This window comes from Belonocnema kinseyi, chromosome 4, assembly GCF_010883055.1.
Source record: "Belonocnema kinseyi isolate 2016_QV_RU_SX_M_011 chromosome 4, B_treatae_v1, whole genome shotgun sequence".
Classification (NCBI taxonomy): domain Eukaryota; kingdom Metazoa; phylum Arthropoda; class Insecta; order Hymenoptera; family Cynipidae; genus Belonocnema; species Belonocnema kinseyi.
This window is the reverse complement of record NC_046660.1, coordinates 85485003-85508169: the sequence shown is the minus strand read 5'-3', so window position 1 is coordinate 85508169 and position 23167 is coordinate 85485003. Positions and strand designations below refer to the sequence as shown.

General features: G+C 28.5%; 1 protein-coding gene across 1 annotated transcript in view; it reads right to left on the bottom strand.

The window, feature by feature from the left end:
- Positions 1-23167, bottom strand: part of LOC117170982 (meiosis regulator and mRNA stability factor 1) — a 52929-nt gene that overhangs the window by 21069 nt on the left and 8693 nt on the right. The window contains exons 5-13 of the mRNA XM_033358025.1: positions 21729-21895; positions 15723-15817; positions 15061-15262; positions 12932-13088; positions 10484-10685; positions 10298-10380; positions 9497-9643; positions 7297-7452; positions 2128-2477 (exon numbers count right to left, since the gene is read on the bottom strand). Coding sequence (XP_033213916.1) covers positions 2128-2477; positions 7297-7452; positions 9497-9643; positions 10298-10380; positions 10484-10685; positions 12932-13088; positions 15061-15262; positions 15723-15817; positions 21729-21895 — 1559 coding nt within the window. The remainder of the gene's footprint in view (positions 1-2127; positions 2478-7296; positions 7453-9496; positions 9644-10297; positions 10381-10483; positions 10686-12931; positions 13089-15060; positions 15263-15722; positions 15818-21728; positions 21896-23167) is intronic.

The window sequence follows — 23167 nt, the reverse complement described above, 5'->3', positions numbered from 1 at the left end:
AAATCTCTATCCCTTCCACACACTACTCCTTTCCCCTACCGAGTGAGTCACGCCTACCCCGAAAGGGAAATGGCTTAATGGTGTAATAATAATAATAACAATTTTCAATAAAAAATGTAACAGTTAAATTTTAAGTTGGGGGAATTAATTGTTAACCAAACTCATGAATTTTCAACTTAAATGATGACAAGCTATATACATTTTTTAACAGTTTAATTTTGAAATAAAAGATATCAATATTCAACCAAATAATTTAATTTTCATCGAAAAAAAGATAAATTTTCAACTAAAAATATAATAGTTCAATTTTCCGTTAAAAATCGAATTCTTAATTAAAAAACACTGTTTTTATTCATAAAAAGTCGGTCATTCCTCGAAATTTCACAGAAAAATGGTTAAATTTTCTAGGTTAAGTCAAGTGCATTAAAAGATAGCTACACGTAAACAAATAAGTTTATTAACAGGGGAAGGTGGGATGAGACGATGGACAAAATCTTTGATGCTTATTAGGCTGTAACCTGTAAGAACTTGTAGAAACAATTATTAGTTAAAATTTTCTCCAATTTATCATTTGCAAGTTGCACATATGTTTTCGTAAATCGAGCGGACTAGTTTTTCAGAAATTAAGTATGAAGCACTGTAGGTTAGTTGGGGCGCTATGGAACGCGGCGGGTAAAAGAGAACGCATGGTGGGACGGCATGGAACAATTGGAATATCAGTTTCAATTTGTAAACAGTTTTGAAAATTAAAAAAAAAGTAAGCAACAAATCATAATCTATTTCAAGGAATACCAACCCGAAAAGATATAATGTTAAAATACGTACTTTAGCCAGAGCATAACCTAAAGAATTAAGGCAGAGGGAGGATGAAAGACATTAAACGAATTTAAGGTAATAAAAATTAATCTGAAAATCAAATTTAAAGAAAAATATCCATATTACTTGAAAGCTACGTAGATAAAAGGATAAAAAAATCTAAATTTGAATACAAAATTTATTTGTTTGGTAGTTGTTATTTTTTTTAAATGCAGCACAAATAGGAGCTTCAGTTTTTTGTTAATAAAGAATTAACGAAAAGAAAATTTAACTTCCTTCGATAAACTATTTCTATTCTATTATTTTGCACATATTTAGCAAGTTTTCGACAAAGTGTTGATGCCGCAGCTTCCTATTTATTTTGAGCTTGGCGGTAATTTAACTCACCGTCTCTTATGCTTTCAATTGCCCTTTAAAAAATTTCCTCAGGCCAGTTTTGTCTACTAGTCTTCATTTTATAACTTCGCACTTTGATAACTTAAATCATGTACTTTATCACTTTTTATTTCTTACAAATATCTCGCTACTAACCCGACCAGCGACCAGCTACACTGACAGTGACTACGACAGGTTAAATTCGCGGATGTTCCGATGTTCCATTCCACCCTATTCAGCTTGTTGTATCTCGCCCCCAACGATAATTTTATTTCAAAGCCGTAATTTTCTTTTCTAAATAAATGATAATTAAATCTAATGTCAAGAACAGACAATTTAAACTTCATTTTTTTTAAACTCTTGGAATGGAAAAGGGAATAAGAACATTATTAGTACTTTATTTTCTCTCGAAAATAACACCATTCCTGAGTTGTGAAGTACTAAAATTTTTCACTTAATTTCTAATACAATTTACATAAAATATAAATTCTTTTTGCGCTTTCCTCAACTCATTAGACTTATTTTTATTTTATAAATCAATATCAAACTTGAAGTGTGAATATTTTTCCAGATATAGTAGCGTTTTACTTTACCCGCCTGTTCCGCCGCACCCCACCTTCCCTATCAAGTATCTTAAAATATATTCCTAATTCCTTATAGTAATGAAAACTGTTTGGATGCGTGAGAACAACTATTAACTAATGTCAACAAAAAAAATACTCAAGAAAAATAATAAATTATAATATAATTAGAGTAAACTGATATAATCTGAAAAATGTAAGATTCATAAACTGTAAATAAATAAATAAATCCGTAACCTAATAAACTAAAATAAAAAAAAAATAAATATTAATCAGAAGTAAATTTCTGGTTTTTTAATTATATTCTCGATCACTTTCCGGTTTCCCGGTCAAGCCGCCATCTTGAATATCTTCTCATTTCGATGACAATGTAAAAACGGAATACGGAAGATTCGATAAACTCACCTTGAGTTTGTAAAGTTCCGAGACACTGATCGAGATCATGAAGCGGCTCTCGTACATTTCTCGAAATTTAAACAGTGGCAACTTGTGCCCAGGAACTTCTTGCAAAAGCATCACGATCTGGGACCTCACGAGTTGAGGATTTGGTCCACAACTGTGCGAGTACGAAATCAGGATTCTTTTGTATCCAATTTTGCGACGATGCAACTGTGAAATCGCGTACTGTGCGTCATGCAAGGAAGGTACTTTAACACTCGCAGCAAAGTTTCCGTCCGACTGCATAAAGACTGAAACGTGAAGGACCTGGAAAAGAAAACGTTTCAATTTAAATTTATCGTCGGTGCAATTCTCAACCGATTTCAATTAACACCTGACTGATCGAAAGTTAAGAAATCTGCCCGCTACGCGAGTACATTCTCATCATGCGCTATGCGCGCGGGACGCTTCGCTCGCAAGTTTGAGCGCGCCTGGGGAGCGCGACTGTTGATTTTCATAATTCGCGCTCGATGATGTATATATCTCGCGCTCGGTCCTTCCTATTTTCGCACAATTCTGCGCAAAACTTTTAAAATTAAGACTCAAAACATCCATCAGTGTAATTTTGTGATTGTGAATTCTCTTTTGTTAAAAGAGATTTGCTCGAGAGATTGAGCGCACCTATGGCACGTAACTGATGGCTATCGCACTCCGCGCTCGGTCTTTGCATTTCTGCCGCATTCGCGCAGAGACCTTTTAAAATCAAAGATCAACAGACCGACAACTGTAATTTTGTGATTGTGAAATCTCTTTTGTTACAGCTCTTTCGGCTTTAATGAACACATTCTTATCACGTATGTCGCGCTTCGCACTCGATTATGTCCAAGATGTCAACTTTTCTACATTATACACAACACTTTTATATAAAATACAATACCTATTTTATGTAATTCTGCCTGGGATTGCCTATTCAAATATTGCAAAAAAAGCACGAATTGTATTTATCATGATTATTTTAATATTTGTTTCGTATTTTGCTTCAAATTGCATTCTAAGCTGCGCTGAAACATGTATCATTTCAATCAATTTATATCATTACAATTCGTAATATGCATAAAAATTGAATCATAATACTAATTCTTATTTCCTTCTTTAAAAAACATTTTTTTTAATCTGATTTTTTTACGATTAAAGAAAAACTATTGTGCATCTGCATATGGCTTAATACAGGAACCTATATAAGCTCCTATATAGGATCCTTTGTCCTCTTTCTTCTTTAATGTCCTTTTTCCAAAAATTTAATTTTTTACTTTTTAATCTTATTTTTTACGATTAAAAGAAAATTTACTCGTCCCATCGAAAAATTATTAATAATAAATTTATAGACCTTTTCAGGCGAACAACTTTTGTCTGTTAATTTTAGTTCGCACCTTGTGCCGTTTTTTCAAAAAAAAAAAAAATTCATTTTGAATGGTATTCTTTACGACTAAAGATAAAACTACGTGTCCTATCAAAAATTATAACTCTTTTTTGGATAAAAAAGTTTTGTTTTATTTTTTTTCGTAGCTAGTGTCATTAGTCCAATTTTTTAAAATTTTTTATGTTGTTTTTTACGACTAAAAACAAAAACTACGCGTCCTATCGAAAAGTGATTCATTACAAATTCGTAGGTCTGCCCAGGGCGCGCAATTTAAGCTTATTCATTTTTTTTCGTATCTTGCATAGTTTGACCAAAAAATGGAATTTTTGGATTTTTCATTACTTTTGATACGATCAAATTTGTAATTTTAAACTTTTCGAAAAGTTGCTACGATAATCTTGTAGGTCTTTCAAAAATCAACATTTTTCTTCTCTTGTCTTTTTTTTCAGATCATGCGTCGTTTGGCTTAAAATGTTCATTTTAGTTTTTTTTTTATTTTGAAAATGGTCTAACTCTGATAATTTTCTTCTTATAGGAAAAAGTCATAGGGATAAATTGTTTAAGTTTCTGAGAACTATAAATAACCGTACACAGAATTTTGAAATCTTGAAAATATCTGGTTTCAAACATTTTTGGTATGATCAAATTTTGAATTTTCAACTTTTCGACCAAATTCAAAAAGTTGTTATGATAATCTTGCAAGGGCTTTGAAATCTTCAAAAAAATGTGATTTCAAAAATTTTGAAAATGCGCTCACTTTTTGAATTTTCATCCAATATAGCTGGTTTACGAACTTGTTCTTTCTTTTTAGGCCTTAAAACAGTGTACTAAAGCAGAATCCAATCTGATCAATTTTTGGAAAGTTATCGTGCCTACAGAATACAGACTACACACTAAGCCAGAAAGGTAGACAGATAAACACCTTCGTAAAAATCTTTTTTTTTTTGACTCAGTGGGTCTCAAAAAGTGGAGATTTGATAATAACCGACAAAGTGAAATTTCACATAAAACCAATACCTTCTCATTAGAATGAGACGGTAAAAATAAGTTTATGTGTGATTTCATGTTAATATCTTAAAAACTGTGAGGTTAAAACAAACAAAAAACCATTAAAAACAATCCCTTTTTGACATGTGCTCACCTCCACATCCTAATCTATCAAACGGATTGGTACCAAATTTTAAATAGAAGTCAGTAGCAACAGATTTATCATTATTTTTTGGAGCAATTTTTAATACGTATGTCAAATAGTTTTTAAAATGTTACGTACTGAGTGTGAAAAGTGAAAATTCAGATTACAAAAACGGTATACTTTTCAAAACTATTCAAGATATCGAAAATTTTTGCAATAAGTATCGAGAATATTTTACTACAGACTTCTCATTAAAAATTTGGTTTCATCGGTTGTATAGATTCGGCTGTAGAGATGAGCACAGGTGAAAATTTTAATTTTTTTTACAATCGTTCAAAAATGGTGCATTTTTCAATCAAGAGAATAAAATATATTGATAAACAATTTTTAAGAAAATGAAGTACCAGTTAATTTCAGCGAACCTAGCAACTTCAAACAAATAATTTTATATTTCATATTTAGTAAATTAGTCATTTAATTTCAATTAAATTAATTGAACGTAACTAACTTTTTTTCTATCTTTACACTCTAATCAGAGAAGGTATTAGATTTGTGTAAAATTCCCCCCCCCCCCATTTTCGTCAAATGTCCACATTTTAAGACCCTCTGAATCCGAAATACAGGTTTTTACGAATACCTCTGCCTGTCAGTCTGTCTGTTCGTTCGTAGATGGTTTTTTTGTTATTACGATAACTTTCGAAAGAATTGACTGATTGGATTTTCCTTTCGTGAACTCTTTTAGTTTCTCAAAATGAAGGTCAAGTTCGTTAGCCAGCAATTTTGGATAAAAATTCAAAAAGTGAGCATATTTTGAATATTTTTGAGACCACTTTTTTCAAAATTCAAAAATTGCCTGTACGAATATTCATAGTATTCGAAAGGCAAACAATTTATCCTTATGACTTTTTTTTATAACAGCAAAATTTACTAGTAATAGCATTTACAAAATTCCAAAAAACACACGAAAATGAAAATTTTAAGCCAAATAACGCACGATATGAAAAACAGTCAAGCAAAGAAAAATGTTCCTTTTTGAATGCCCTACAAGATTATCATAACAACTTTTTTAATTTTCTTGAAAAATCGAAAATTCAAATTTTGACCGCTTAAAAAAATAATGAAAAATCAAAGATTACATTTTTTCATTCAGCTAACGTACAAAATAACGTACAGCCCACAAAGATTCACCGATTTGGACAATAAAATTTCTAAAAAAAAGCTAATAAGATTTCTAAGAGTGTTAACGAGCTTGCTTTTTGAAATAAGTTTTTAATTTTTTATAAATAAACAAATGACGAAAAAAGACCATTTTTTTATTTGACGTTCTCGGTGCTCGTCAATAACAGAAAAATGGTTGAAATCGCTTCAAATGCATGGGGTAATATTAGTTAAGGATATTCCAATATTAGGCAATTTACAAAATATTTTTAATAAACAAATTATTTGTTGAACAAATAATTTCTACGATTTTCCATAAATATACGTTTTTTCAAGCTATATTGCAAGAAATTTGAATGGAAACAATATTATATTTAAAAAATGTTTCTTATGATTATAATTGTTTATATTATAAACAAATTTAATGTACAAATGCAGTAATCAGGCATTTTTCGAAAGAACTATTCGTTGTTTTCGCTGTCAATTTTTTTAATTAGGAAATTTATGATAATTTTAGGAAAATTCATAATTTGTTGATTTTTCTTATGATTTTTTAAACAAATTTAATAAACAAATGCATTATTCGGGCATTTTTCGGCAGAAAAATACGGGGTTTTCAATGCCAAGCTGTTCAGTTGGGAACTTCATGACAATTTCAGCAACATTCATAATAAGTTGATAAATTTTATGATTTCTTTAAACAAATTTAATCAAAAAATGCAATAATCAGGTATTTGTCTACAGAAAAACTCGTTTTTTTTCTATGTAAACTTTTTTAATTAGGAAGTACATGATAAGTTCCGCAAAGTTCATAATTTTTTGATCAATTTTATGAATTTTTTTAAACAAATTCATTAATCAGGCATTGGCCGATAGAAAGATTAGTTTTTTTCTAAGTCAACTTTCTTATTAGGAACTTCATGAATACTTCAGCAAAATTGATAATTTTTTGATCAATTTTGTGATTTTTTAAAACAAATTTAATAAACAAATTCATTATTGACAATGAAAAAAATCTGAACAAGTATATGAATTTGTGAAATTAAGGTTAGCCAAGTAATTTGCGAAAAATATTCATAATATAGATATTTTAAAATAAATTTTAATATGCAACACTAGACATTACAAAACTTAGCAGGGTTGATTATAAGCAAAATGATTTTCATAAGAAATTGCTGGGTATGGGACTTATTTGAAAATTTATCTAGAGGTCTTTATAAAAAAATGTCCTTATATATTTTATTATGAATCTTTCTTCCCAAATTTGTTTACCAACTGGGATTTCTCGAATTTATATACTTGTACTTGGCAGATTTTTTACATCTCAGGTGTTTTTGCTGTAATTAAAATATATTTGAAAAATACACGAACTAGATAAAGATAAAGATAGAAAGATAATAGATAGAATAATAGATAGAAGATAAAGATATATTTACCATTACGTGTTCCATAAAAATCGAGGAAAGAATTCGTTTCATATCTTTCGGATCGATGTTTTGATCAAGATTCGTTACTTGCAATTCAATAGGAGTGAAAGTGCCATTGGACGAATTTATTCCATTGCGGCTGCTATTGATTGGATTGAAGAAGTTCTGGAAAATGGAATTATTTAAGTAATTAACGAGAGGTTTGATCACTCATTAAATTTTTGTGAACTCTTTGAAATACTTGAGACATATCTGAACTCTTATGATGTCTTTTGAAATCTTTAAAATATTTGGTTAATCTTGAAATCTGGCATAGACTCAAATCAATGTAGGCACCATATTAAAGTCAAAATAAAACGTTTTAAATTCCTGAAATTTCAAGTCGAACTATATTGCATATCCAACAAAATAGTTGATCTTTCGACCAAATAAGACCTACAGCGAAAAGAGTTGAATTGAAGCTAAAAATTCGAATTTTTTAGAAAACCATCGCCTTTGAAACTAGAGAAGGTAAATGTATAACAATTTTTCAAAAAACCGTTGGAACTTTGTACCAAATATTACAATTTTCAAGCGATAAAAGACGAATTTTTTCGAAATTAATTGAACTTTCAACTAAAAAAACGTAGCTTTTTGCCAAAAAGATGAATTTCAATAAAAAACAGCCGAATCCAACCAAAAAGACAAATTTTCAACAAAATATATTTATTTTAAAATGAAAAAGATCAATTTTCTACACAAAATTAGTGAAATTTGCAATGAGAGATGGATGTTTAAGCAAACAAAAATATTGTTAACAATGTAATTCAACTTTCAACGAAGTAGTTAAATTTTTAGCTAAAAAAATTATATCTTATCAAAAAAAGTATTAGTTGAACTTTAAGAAAATGAATCCTCAACGAAAAGCATAAAAAGGCATATTTCAACTAAAAAATATTTTTATTTTAACTCAAGAATTGTTGAATTCAACAAAAAACTACGAATTTCTAAAAAAAAAAGTTGAATCCTCAACCAAAACAGATTCATTTGTAGCCAAACAGTTATATTTTAACCAAAAAAGATAACATTTCTGCCTCAACCAAAGAAATGAATTTTTAACACAAAGTAGCTCAACTTTCAACTAAGTCGAATTTTCAACACAAAAATATGAATTCTCAACGAAAAGTGTATGAGTTGATATTTCAACCAACAAATATTATAATTTTTAATAAAAACAGTTATATTCGACCAAAGACTACGAATTTTCAACAAAAAATGATTTTAAACTCAAAGGGATGAATTTTCAAAAAAAGAGTTTAGTTTTAAAGGTAAAAAGATGAAGGTTTTAGGAAACCAATGACCAAATAGGTAAATTTTCAACAAAAAAATGGTCATTTTAAACTAAAAAGTTGAATTTTCTTGAAGGTAGTTGAATTTTCAACCAGAAATGTTGCATTTTTAACAAAAAATTTCATTTTTAGCCAAGAAAGATAAAATTTCTACCAAAAAAGATGAATTTTCAATTTAAGGTATTATACGGATGAATTCAGAAAAAGAGCTATCCATGCGAAGGACAATTGAAGACGCTCCAAATTCATGTCGACCAACTGAATGCCTGTGAGAGTGTCTAATCTACCGGACCTCTCTATTCTTTCATACTTTCAGGGCTCTACTTCATGAACGAAATGGATAAAAATTCTGAAATTTTCACAGAATCTCTGTATTGCGTCCTTCTACCGTGTCTTAGTTTTTGAAAAAAATTGTCAGAACCGTTTAGGCGTTATGCTAAAATATGTTACATTTTCAATAACTTGGGATAGGCCTTACGTGCATGAGATGCGATTTTGGATTTTACTTATCTCAGCTTCTAAATGGTCAGCCCTTTTCTAACTGCACTAAACTTTAGATAACGCTCTAATAAATCTACAGTCCTAATTTCCAACAAATTCGCAGAAAACAATTTTATCTGTACAATACCTTAAGAGAACAAATTTTCTATCCAAGCAAAACAAATTTTTAATAAAACAGTTGAATTTTTGATGAAACAGAATTACTTTTAAACATACTACATAAAATTTTAACCAAATCATTAAATGTTTAATTAAATATTCGAATTTTTAACAAAAAGAAATGAATTTTAGATTTTTAACTACAACTAATTAACTTCCAATGAAAAACAGTTGGATTTTCTTATTGGGTTCTATAAATTCACTTTGCATTAACTACTTACCTCAACTTCTTCGTTTTCAGCATCACTATGATGGTAGGGAGACATTCGAGTGAGCTGATGATGGCCCATTGGCTGCATGGGAGCCATGTCATAAGGAGATGAGGCTCTCATATTACGAATTGGACCTGGATGTGGAGTCTGGAATTGCTGTTAAATTTAATACTGCCTCGAATCTTAATGAATGAATTTAATATTATTTAAATGCTGTCAGATAAGATCAAAGCTCCTTCAAATCACGGCCCGAATCCATGAGGATTTTCATCAACTCACGACTCAAGGGCTCAACCTCGATAAGTCATCATTTATAATTTCATTATTGAAGTTTTTAATTCGAAGTGTTTGAAGTACATAATTTTGAATATAATTTTAAGACTAAAAAAAAAAGTTCTTCGAAAAATTTTCATGGATGTTAATTTTTCTACTAAACAAATAAGGCAGATTAGAAAGTGTTGGAGCTAATACAATTTTTAAACAATGTTTCCTACAAAATTTGATTTTTGTAACCAAATCTTGACATTTTTTATATTTTAGTTCAAATAATTCAAAACATTATTTCTTTCAATTCGTAGTTTTCCAACGTAAAACTATGTTCATTATAGAAATGCACTCAAATTATAATTTCATCCACACTGGAGTTTCTGTAAACATCTTTTTTTTTAAAATATTTCTTTCTATTTTCTTTAAAATATTTGCAGACATTATTTCAAATGTTTAGGATTTTAAATCTGCAGTTATATCAGCTTTTAAATTAATTATGAAATATCAACAATTTAATATAAAATATAGGGAAAAAATTCTTACTTGTCCGTTCCAGTGGCCCATGTCACGACCTTGTGAAACGAACATTGGCAATGGACTTTGCCGCTTAAATGGCGGAAGGAATGCTTGAAAAGAAAAAAAAATGGATTTTTAGTTTATACCTGCAATTTTAGTTAAAGTTTATTATATTTTTACTAAAGTATTTAAAACCTAAAAAAATGGACTTACCATTGTGATTTCCATTATGATTCGGTGGAGCAGGCCAAGGCGGTCTTTGTGCACCAAATTCGGATGGTTGAGGAAAGGAACTGTGAGCTCCTCTAATACGTCGAAGACCGTCAGGTGTGCGATTATGAATTCCATCGGGAATTAAATTATCGCAGACTTGTGGAATATGCACTCTTTTTCCCAAAGATGCTTTCGCTTTTTCCTGAAAGTTCATTAACATTTTCAATAAGACATGCAAAACTAAAACAAAATTCTCATTACTATAGCATCTAATCGAATTAAAAAAAGGAATTAATATACAAAAATCAAGCTAGCTGATTATATATAATTCTTTTGCAGTATTAATAAATCAGGGTGGCCACAAGATTGAATATTTCAATTTCCCTGACTTTTCCCTGACATTTTGACGAATTTTCCAAACAGGAAATTATTACAAAAGCGAATAAGGTTTCAATAATTTGCTAAGCAAAATAGTGAAACAAGCCAGAAAAGTGTGCTTTACATGGCAGTTTCGATAAATTAAGGTCAGCCAACTCAGCGACGCCACTAACGAACAACAAAATGTCATATAATGGATATTTTATGCTATATTTTTGTTGCTATTTTTCACAACTATAAAAAGTTTGTTTTTCTCTATTAGTTTTTGAGAAAACAGGGCGGCGATATCGTGCTGTCAACTCAGCGGCACCCTCTGTAAAAATCATGAAATTACAAAAAATGACTAGGTTAGATTTTTTTGCTATTTTTTGGCTTTACAATGCGGTATGAATCGCTTTTGTAAAATCAATCCTTATTTTTAAAAATTACCACCCCCCCCCCCCCCCCCCCCATAATGAAAAAAGTATTTTTTTAAGTATTAAAAAAAGACTAGGCTAGATTTTGTTTGTTATTTATCTGCTTTCCAATATGATATAAAACACTTTTTTTAAAATAAACCCTTATTTTAAAAAGCAACCCTCTGTACTGCAAAAACTTATTTAAAAAAACTATCTTGATGGAAAATACTTATAAAATATTAACAAAGTATTTTTAAAGTATAACTGAGGAAAAAAAATATTCTTCACTCCTAATCGTTACAAAAACATCCCCCGTATTTGTATCCGAATACAAACCTGCAGATTGATGCCAAAAATTGTATACATTAACTGCTGGGATTTTCGTGCTCTTTCTTTATTTTCTAATGACATATCAATCGCTTTTGTAAAATTAACCCTTATATAAAAAAGCAACACCCTGTAATGAAAACACGCATTGAAAAAAGTCGTTATCTACATAGATGGAACTTACTTATAAAATAGTAAAATGGTACTTTTGAGCATAATTATTTCTGACCCCTAATCTTTACAGAAATAACCCCCATAATGTATAAGCTAAAATTGCAACATCGAAAAGGTAAATTATATTTTTTGAATATACACACATAGACTGGAAAATAATTTTGATGAGAAATAATTATTCTTAAAAGTACTATATGTTACAATTTTATAAGTAAGTTCAATCTATGTATATATCGACTTTTTTCAATACGTGTTTTCATTACAGGGTGTTTCTTTTATTATATTATATTTCAACAGTTAATGTATACAATTTTTTGCATCAGTCTGCATCAGTCATAATTTTGCTCCTTAGTTATGCTTTAAAAATACCGTGTTAATAGTCTATAAGTATTTTCCTTTTAGATAGTTTGCTTTTTTTAAATAGATTTTTGAAGCACAGGGGGTTGCTTTTTAAAATGAAGGTTGATTTGATTCATAACCCATTGTAAAGCCGCTGAGTTTTCTGACCTGATTAATTAAATAAAGGAAACTATAAATAAAAAAATAACTAAAAATAAAAAACTAAGAATCGAATTATATTTTTAAAGAATATACATTGAAAAAATATTTATATTGATATTAGGAACTGCTTCCAAAATATTATAAAAACATATACATTTCTATTTTCCTTGACAGTTCATTTCCCTGACAAACTTCATTTTCCCTGACTTCCCTGACATGTGGCCATTTGCCACCTTGTAAATGTTTAAATATGTAGAAATGGTACTTTTTATGTCTAAAATTAAAGAACGATGTTCTTTAATTGGTCAGAGTACATTTTTAAAAGGACAAATAATTTCTCAATGTTAAAAGCTTTTAGGAATTATATCGTCATATGATATTCTTAAATATACTATTGCATAATTAAAGAAATTAATTGTCCTGAAAACAACATTAATCCATCTTCCTGATTTTAGTGAATATGATAAAAAGAAGTTTAAATCGAACAAATATAAATCCAGTACTCTGCATTTAATTTTACAAATGAAAAACATTATTATTCAATTAAATATTACAATTTTTTAAAATAATTTTAAATAAGAGTGAAAAAAATCCCCTGAAAGTTTTAAGTTTTCTAGGTGACTGGATACCCTAAATAACTAAAAAGGAAGCAGAAAAAATTCTTACTTACCTTGTAGTGATCTTCCCACAAACGATTCAACTGATGTGCCCCTGTCATTTGATAAACGAGGGGCGATTGGACCCTGGAATGCTCCGAATACGGTTTATTAGAATTATCGTTGTAAGAAAAACATTTTCCAATGAAGGAAGATGCTGAATCAACGAAGCTGTAAATAGAAGAAAAATTATTTTAGTTTTGAGAAATATATATTTTTTTGTATTAGATTCTTTTGGGAGATGGTGTCAGATAAGATCAAAGCTCCTTCGAATCACAGCCCGAATCTGTGAGGATTTTTATCAACTCACGACTCAAGGGCTCAATCTCGATAAATCATCATTTGGAATTTGTTATGGAAGGGACATAATTATTTGTAGCAGAAAACAATGAGGGAGAATTAAGCGATTTTTTAATAATAAAGTTTCTTTTAACTTTATTTAAAGTAAAGCACGTAATGTCGAATATAATTTCAAAATTACAAAATTCGTATAAATTAAACAAACATTTCTAATCTCTGTATTTCAATACAAATTAAAGCTTCATAAATATCTATACTAAAAATAAAACTGAAAGAAATAACACTTCCAACTTTTCATGAATTAACCCAATATAAAATACGTAAAATCGTACAAAGTTACGCTTAAATTTCATAATATATAGAACTTTATCTTTGAATTTATAATCTTTCAGCATTTATCTCTTATTAAAATAAAATCAAAGAATTAATCTTCAAAATAAGCGTTTAAGAAAACATATGTACTGAAAAATTAATTAATGTACATTTAAAATTATCTTCAAATAACCGAATCAACAGGCTAAAATTTTAGTTTTGATCTATTCAATCTATTTAATTTATTCAACGTTTTGTTCTTCTGACTATTCCTAAAAAGAAAAATTGTGAAAATCATACACCTTCAGTCTTTCCTATTTTTTAGGGAAGGATTGTTAGGCGAAACGGGATAAAATAGGACACTCGATTTTCTCTACAGAAGTATAGGTACAAGAACTGATTCGTCAATTAAAAAAATATTAAATTGTACAAGAAGACAGTAAGGTTGAAACAGTATGAAGTAGATTTTGTTATTTTAAGATAATGTAAAATGGAATTTATATATTGAAATTTTCAGAATGTTTTTTATATTTTAATATTTATTTATAAATGAAAAGTACAATTTGGGGCGAAATGGGACACGTACTGGGGCGAGACGGGACTCTATTTCTCTGTCATAACTTTTTTTCAGAGCAAGCTGATGTAAGCAACGTAACTTAATCAAATGTAAAATTTAATACCAAAAAAGATTGCTAAGAAACTTGATAAATGCTGAAAGACTGTAAATTCAAAGATCAAGTCCTATACATTATAAAATGTAAGTGTAAGATTGTAAGATTGTCCGTATTTTATATCACGTTATTTTGTAAGAAGTGGAAAATGTTATTTTTCCTGTCTTATTTTTAGTATACATATTTAACAAGTTTTAATTTGTACTGAAATACAGAGATTAGTAATTTTTGCTTAATTTGTACGAATTTGTCACTGCTTATTCAGTCAAAAAAGTGTTATCTTTCTGAACATTGATTGCACGTGTTAGAAAAATTTATTTTAAAATATAAATTTTTTCATAATTTTAATATCTTTGTGTAGGAAAAGGTTTTTTGCAAATGTAGTTGGAGTTCAGAAAACTCTGTTAACCTTTCCACCCAGATTCCACTAATTTTTTTTTATCAACTTTGTCTATTATGCTTGCCATTTGTTGAATCGCTTAAAATCCAGAGAAGTATTTTTAAAATGCCTTGAACGCTTTTATAATTCTATTCAATCTCAAATCTCCTAGAATTCTTAAAAATATTTGAAAATCCTGTTAATATTACGTTCATTTAATTACAATAGGTTTTTTAGAATTAAAAAATATGTTAAGAATAATACATCTCGTACAAAGTAAGTCTTTTCAAAAGACATTGTATGAGATAATTTTAAAATTAGTACTTGATAAAAAATGTTGATTTTATAATAATTGTACAAAGAGTTAAAATTGAGATCGGCTGTATTTACGAATGAAGATAAACGTATAAAGTCGAATTATTTTTCAAAGTAGAAGAGGATTAAATTATTTTCGAGTCTACTAACATAAGAGAACACTTACCCAGTCTGTGAATTAATTGCTGAGCAGTGAACTCCATTCCACGCGGAATATGATCCCACAATTGGAGATGCGGAATGGTAATGAGGAGTCACAGGAAGACTTCTAGCTCCTGCTATTGTCGAATTTGTCCCAAACATTTGTCCTGTCGGTGTGTTTATGGCTTCAGATTCACTTGATGTGTGCTCCCGAACGCCTGAGTTTCCTAAACAAAACAAACACACCTTCACTTGAAAAAAATCAATTAAAAAAACTTGCTATAAAAAAATTTCTTTACTATTTAGTTCAAAATAATATTATTATCCAAATGGTCAAAACAGTAGTAGTTTGTAAACAAACAAAATTTTGCAAAAGTAATTAAATAATTTCTAGAAGCAACAAAGAATTTGGGAAAGTTATATAAAACCGATTTAAATATCAAGCCTTAATGACTCCGATCATCCTTAAAATCAACACTTACAAATACGATTGCTAAATTTTTAAATTCAAATTGAAATTTCAAGATATAAATCATTAACGAATTGCGATTTACGATATCGCAAAGCCTTTCAAGCAGATCAAACAACCAAATTCCATAAACAGCGATAGAAGGTCAAAGTCAAAAGAAAACAGACTTAGGAAAAGGAAAGAAAATAGGTTACATTTCAATTATCTTTGTTCCTTACCTCGATTGTTGGATTCTGAAGACTCTTTTTCCTTCAGGAATTTGACGGCGATTTTAGAATCGAAAACGTATTCTCCATGCATACGCTTTTGAGCTCTGAGCAGAAAAGTACAGAGTTTATTATTAAGAAATTGTGACCTCTAAGGAGAGTATAATGAACGTTAGGAAACGTTGACCTTCGCCCGTGTTAAACATTTCACTCCTTAATAATTGATCTGACAATATAATTAAACTATCACTGAATTTATTAATCTATCACACTCAAGTCTAAAGAATTCCGTTAAAATAAAAACACACATTATGATAAAATCACGATTCCTACAAAAAAGATTCACTGATTTTCAAATTCTCTTACCAAATTTTTGCTTTCAGCATGTGGTCAAGAATTTGTGCGAAGACTTCAAAACGGATAAATAATAACAAATAGGGCTCGCGACAGTTAATAAATAATATACTATTAACTATAAACTATTAATAAATTAACGACACTAAGAATGATTTCATTAATCTTAACAACGGATTAATTAAATATAATTAAAGAAACACGATTCGGTCGGCTGTGCTCCATAACTTGGCTTACATTGGCTTACATTGCTAATTTCTGTTTAAAGCCGAGAAAACTTATAGACTTATCCCCTCCCAGGAGGAAGTTTCGATATTTGAAGATATGTATCATCATCGTTTGTGAATACGTTCAAGGTGCTGATAAGGCGCGAGGTTTTAAATATGGGAAAATATTTTTATTCCAGGCTTCAAACTGCTATTTGGGTTTATAAAAAAAGTATCAAAAGTAGCTGGTTAATTAAAAAAAAAGTAGACAAAAAGTATCCTAATTTTTATCCAGATTACTCTGAAATAGGTTTTCAAAAAATTCTGCTTATTTTACGCTGACAAATAATTGATATAAAATACGGACAATTAAACCATTTGAAAATGGAAGATATTGGAGATAAAGAATTTCAAATATCTACTATCATTCAAAAATTAATATTTTGTTGAATATCTTACAACAGCAAAATATTACAAAAAAATATGTAAAATTGAAAATGTATCAATTTAAGATTAAAAATGGTACGCTTTCCAAAGTTCACTTTAAAAAAATTTACTAATTTTGCTTTACACCCGAGGATTTATCAACTGTGGGCTTGTATTCTATAACCTCTGAACACTTTTCAAACGAGTTTCAAGAGAATTTAATTTCACATATTTTTTTCATGAAAAAAAGTTGTAGCTTTTTCCGTTTTCGAAATAAAGTGAAAAAACATGTTTTTTAAAGAACAATATTTTTTCGTCTTTTTTGTTTTCAACTCTTCGGAATTCAGCCAATTGCTAGAATTTTTTGATGACATTTTCAGGAATCATGCTTTATGATGTTTTACGAGCGGCAGATTAAACAAAATATAAACATGTTTGTTTACATAAAAGTTTTTAATTTTTACCTGAGACATTGCATAAATCCTGCATTCATATATTTAAACTCTCGGGGAGCCGAGCGAATTTTGAGCAAGAAAAAACTTCGTGCTCGAAAGTTGCTCAGAGAGATATATTAATGTTTTCTATAAAAAGAATTATTTATTGTAAATAATATATATTTTAATTTAGTTTCTACTGATAGGGCGTATAGGTTATATGCAGTTATATATAGTGCATTGTGTATCATATTAAATATATCATTAATCAATTGTTGACAAATTGAAATACATCATTGACAAATTATTTCATATTTGTATACCTTCAATTCTGACTGATAAATAATACGTCTCGAAGGAAGTTTCACTTTGACGTAAACGCATGGAGTTGATATATGCGTGGGGAGAAACGGACCGCGTGGCCAAAATAAAACCATCGCAACTGTTTAATGATGGATTATTTCAAGTAATTTATTTTCTTAGAAAACATACTTATATCTTTATGAATAACGCATTCCCGCTGGAACTTTTTTCTTTCTTAAAATTCGCTCGACTCCCCATGAGTTTGAAGATATGAATACAGGATTAATGCAATGTCTTAGGTGAAAATACAAAATTTTGTTTACATAAAAATGTTCATGTTTTCTTTAATCTGTCACTCACAGAAAATCATAAAGAATATTTTGTGAAAATTTTATCAGAAAATACCAAGAATGGGCTGAATTACGTCGAGTTGAAGACAAAAATGACTAAAAAAGTTTGTTTTCTAAAAAACGTGTTTTTCAGGTTATTTCGAAAACGGAAGAAGTTACAACTTTTTTTCATAAAAAAAAAGATGTAACATTACATTTTCTAAAAGAATAGGCACTTTTAAAATTAAAACTTGAAACTGAAAGGCGGTTACAGAATGCGAGCCTACTATGTAATCTTATGTAATCCCTTGTAATATTTTAGTATATTAATAGATACATTTTTTAAAACTTTTTAAACCCCTGTTAAACACGATATTTATTGTTTTTTAGGCTATACATGCACTCTCCAAAAACCAACGAAAATAAAAGTGCTTAGAAAAAAATATAAATTAGATGATTACGGTACTTTTACAGGCCTTATATACCTTGTATATGCTATTGCACCTGTTCGTTTTAAGTTTCTTCTACCCTTATTCGAATACTTTTCTTTTATCCATTTTTATCGTGTGATGATCAAATCAATGGGTTATTTGCATACATTTTAGATCATATGTTTTTTAAATTCTGCATAAAATTCTGAAAATGCCCTTCATTGCTGAGAAAAGATATTTCAAAAAGGTAATCACAGTCAATCATCAATGTCCCATTTCCCCGCAAAAAAATCAAAAAGTACACTTTCTAAACATTACATTTTTTAAAACTAATTTCAAAAAACTTTCCATAAATAATCGCATTCAGCGTTTGTTGATATTTAAATTCCACAAGGAAAAGTGTATTTAAAAATATGCGACTGACAATTTATACTTTCCTTAAAATAAAATGTAAACTTGATTATTTGTTCAATCGAGTAAGTACATCTCTTAAGGGCATGTGATACTTACAGTTTCCCCGGCTTTTTTTCCACAAAAAAGAAAAATTTTAAAAATTGAATTCGGAGATGCTATAAAATATCAAAACGGTCGTCCCCGGACTCTTTTTTGAGGGATAATAACAAAAAAAAATTATTGTGCTGAATACAAATTTTATGCATATACATTATTTTGAGGTTACGTCGTTTTTCATCTCTGCCTTTCCGATAATCTGGAAATTATTTATGAAATAAACTTTTGTGATTGCCTGCAAACAAGGTTCGTTCCGGTAGATTAGTTACTATGTTTATTTGTAAGTCTAAAGTTTTCTGCCAAAAATATTGTGTAGTTTAGAAGTAACGCTCGGGTGAATTGTAACACACATAACCTCGAAATATACACGCACGTTTTTAGCAATATCAAAAATTTTTTGACAAAAAAAAACACAAAAAAAGTGTGTGGGGACGTCCGTTAGCATGTTCGTTATTATTTCTCAGATTTTAAAGGCAAAACATTTCTTATCCTAGGAAAAAAGCCAGGGGAATCTAACACTGAAAAAATCGATGCTATTTCCTAAGTGCTATGCAAATTAATCACATTTTGTCAAATTAAAACTTTTTTCAATTAACCTACAAAAAAAGTATGTGGGGACGTCCGTTAGCATGTTCGCTATCAGTTCCCAAATTTTTAAGACAAAATATTTATTATTCTAGAAAAAAAGACGGGGAAACCTAAAACTGGTAAAATCGCCAAAAACAGATCTATTGCAAACAAATTTCTCCATGATTTTAAGAATCAAAATAATATTACTAATGATATCATTTAAAATGAAAACCATTATTTTAAGTGAATTTTTTTAAAACTTAAACAAAACATTTATTTTAAGATTGTTTTTTGCAATTTATTTTTTTTTACTATCGCTTCTTACCAATTTTTGAAAAATGCTTGAATTGTAATAAATTATGGCTTATTTCTTTGGTGAAAATATTCTCTAAAACTCCGATATTGCGAATTTGGAAAAAAAATTCGATAGCTCAAATCGTTTAAATTTTTTTAAAAGAAAACATTTTTTAAACAAATAACTATATTTAAAGGGTCAAAAATCAACTGCTGTTATAACCGGTAAGTCCACGGATTAAAAAAAAAATTATATCCCAATTAACATTAAGCAAACGCCTGAAATATTATAACCGCACTGCCAGAAAACTAGAAGCCTGAAAAGTGAAAAATTAAATTGGAAAAACCATTTCTTAAAAAAAATTGATTTTACAATACTACAATGTTATTTTTATACAAAATATTTAGTTCTTTCTTTTTTAATTTTGTAACTATTTAGTACAATAACAGAAAGTAATTGAATACAAAGATTTAAATGTTCGTATGATTGATCAGAAATCTTCGAGATAAAAACTCACTTCTGTTTCGAATTTTAGATATATCCTTTCACTATAATGCCCAGTAGAATTTTAGAGATTTTTTTAACCAATAAAATGTGTTTAAAAAATGGCATTTACATGGTTATGCCGTGACATCATTCATTTGATGATTATTTATTTTTTGCAAATCTTGTAGTGAATGTTTTTTCCCGAAAGAATGAGCAATTATTGATTAAAATTCAATTATTTAAAAAAATTGCTAAAAAGAGACAGTAAGGAAAAATTCACTTACAAAAAAAATATTGTTAACATAATTATTTTTCGTAAGTCTTCATTTTTTTCATAAAAAATATGCTTTTTCTTTAATAATACACAGCTGATAACATCATTTCAATTTTTAAAGCATAGACATTTTTTTCCAGATACCTCATTTTGGGAACGACAATAATCTTAAGAAAAAATTGTAAACTTCAATTATATTTTTGCATTAATTTCGAGATTAAAAGTTTAAATTCTTTTACGTATCCGATAGATCCCGTTATATTACTAGTGATATTGACTTTTTTCAGTTGCGTTTTTAAATTTGAATCCAGTTTAATATTGCGTATTTTCTTGTAATATTTTGAAATCCCATGTAATCCCTATAAAGTTGTGCAAGCTCATGTAAGCCTATATAATCTTGTATAATCTCATGTAAACACATGTAAACTTGTGTTATACTATACATGTATAATCTGCGAAATCTCATATAATATTTTGTAATCCCATGTAAGGGTTTTTATTCCTGTAAAATTGAAATCTTATGTACACGAAAAGTAAATTGGTTCAACCCTCGCTTACACCTTGAAAAAATTTGACCATTTTCAATTGAAGACCTACTAATTGGACAACTACAAATTGACAATATTAAAAGCTACAAACTAACACGTTTAAAAATGGTACGCTTTCCAATTTATACTTTTAATTAAATTTCCAATTTAGCCTTTAACAATTTTTTATTTTTTATTTGAATCCCTCAAAATTGAACAATATTAAACTTAAAATGGATTTTCAAGCCCTAAACGTGAAATAATAAAAAATATATAAAATTGACATTTTAATCATTAAAAATCATAAGTTTAAAAGCAAATTAAGTAATTTAAAAAAAATAAATAAACTTAAAAGAGGTCAAAATTTAAGTCACAAATCTTCATCGTTCAAAATTAATATACTTCCAATTACAAGGCCTACAAATTTTAACTTAATACTTAATTTGAAAGCGTTCAATTTTGTCAAATTTACTTCAAATGCATAAAATTGAACAATTACTATACGAAATTCTAGTTGAGAAAGTGAATAATTTTAATTTCAGTTTAAAAATGTTAAAATGCGTTCAAGATTTAAATAAAAAGATTCAAAATTGTCGAATTGAAAGAATACTATTTTAATAATTCTAAAATTATTTATAATTGAGATTGAAGAACTTAAAGTTGTAACATTGAAAGCTAATAATACATATTGTAAAATGATTTCTAATTGAACACGAAAGAATATTAAATTGCAATCAATTTAAAATTACATTTAAACATCCACTACAATTTTTGTAAATCTATTTCAATGCTGATTATCGCAACAAAAATATGTAAACATTTATCTGTTTATTATGCTATTTTGTGATCGAAAGATAGTTAAAGGAAACATACCTGTCTGCGTATTCTTTGGAAATAAATCGTACGATCGCTGCATTTGATTGAACTTCAACAACTCGTCCTCCACAATTATTAGATAACCTTTTGAGCCGACGCTTAATTCCTGTAACGTCTTTGTCTTCAGGAAGGTTACTAACCAGAAGATCAAACGATTCGTTGACCTAAAACAAAAAATGCGCTCCGTTTTGAAAATGCGAAGTACACAATTTTTATATTTATTGTTTATCTTATAGTTAATGAGATTACTTATCAGAAACATATGTCATATTGGGAATGGTGAAACGGCGATACGCCACCTGTTGACAAAAATCCGAACTAGAAAGAATAGATACGATCTTAAAGCTGCACATTAATTTTTGCATAAAAGTGTTTTAGCTATTTTTGTTGTGGAGTTTAAAGTATTTGTTGGATAGTAAAGGTAAGTCTTTATCGGAAACAAAGGGGTGTAGATGGAATTTACATCTTATCAGGTGAAGAAACATATTTTTGTACAGAAATATCTGTCCAACTGTGATTCCGATCCTTTTTTCAAAATACATTTTCAGTTGATCAACTGTGAATATAAATAATTATTTTTAAAAGTAAACTGTTCTTTAAGATTTAAAAAGTGAATAATAAATAATTTTACAAGCCGATTCGAAATCAGTTCGCAATTTTATTTAAATTTCGAGCTTCTAACGTTTAAAATTATGTAAACTATTTCAATTGGAAAGTCTTATTAGTTAAACAAACGTAAGGCCCGATTGAAACTTTATAAACTATTTCCAATTTTAAAATAACTTCAAAACAATATACTCGTAAGCGATGGCTTTTATTAAAATTCAAATATTATTTCAGTATAAAATATTCCATTTTTAAAACAATCAATTCGAAATGTTTTAATTGAGAAAAATAAGATTTACTTAATATTTAGAAATATCTGACTGTCTATTTAAAATCTATAATTATAGTGAAATATTAAAAAATAAATTTTGAATGTTACATTTTAATTGTTCTATTAAAAGAAAACATTTAATTTGTAAGTCAAATTGTTGAACTTCGATGTATAAATAACAATTGAACACATATTATTCTTTTAAAAAATTCAAGAAACTTAAAGAAATATTTAGAAGTTTTGAAAAAATTCAAGTTCAATTTAAAATTTGAAATAATTTAAACAAAGTGTGTAGGTGTACCACCAAAATATAGAGTTTGGCAGATTTCGAACAAAAAATGTAAAAGATTTTTAAGAATTTGGAATGCTTTCAGAAGATTAAAAAACATTTCCTATGAAAATTAATAATGATTTTTATTTTGAAAAGATAATTTTCAGTGATTATTCAAAAAGATTTAGAAAGATTTACTAAATTATCAAATATGAATGTGAAGATTTTACGGAAATTTGTTTATTTTGGCAGAATTTCAAAAGAACTTTCGAAAAAATTGGATTCATT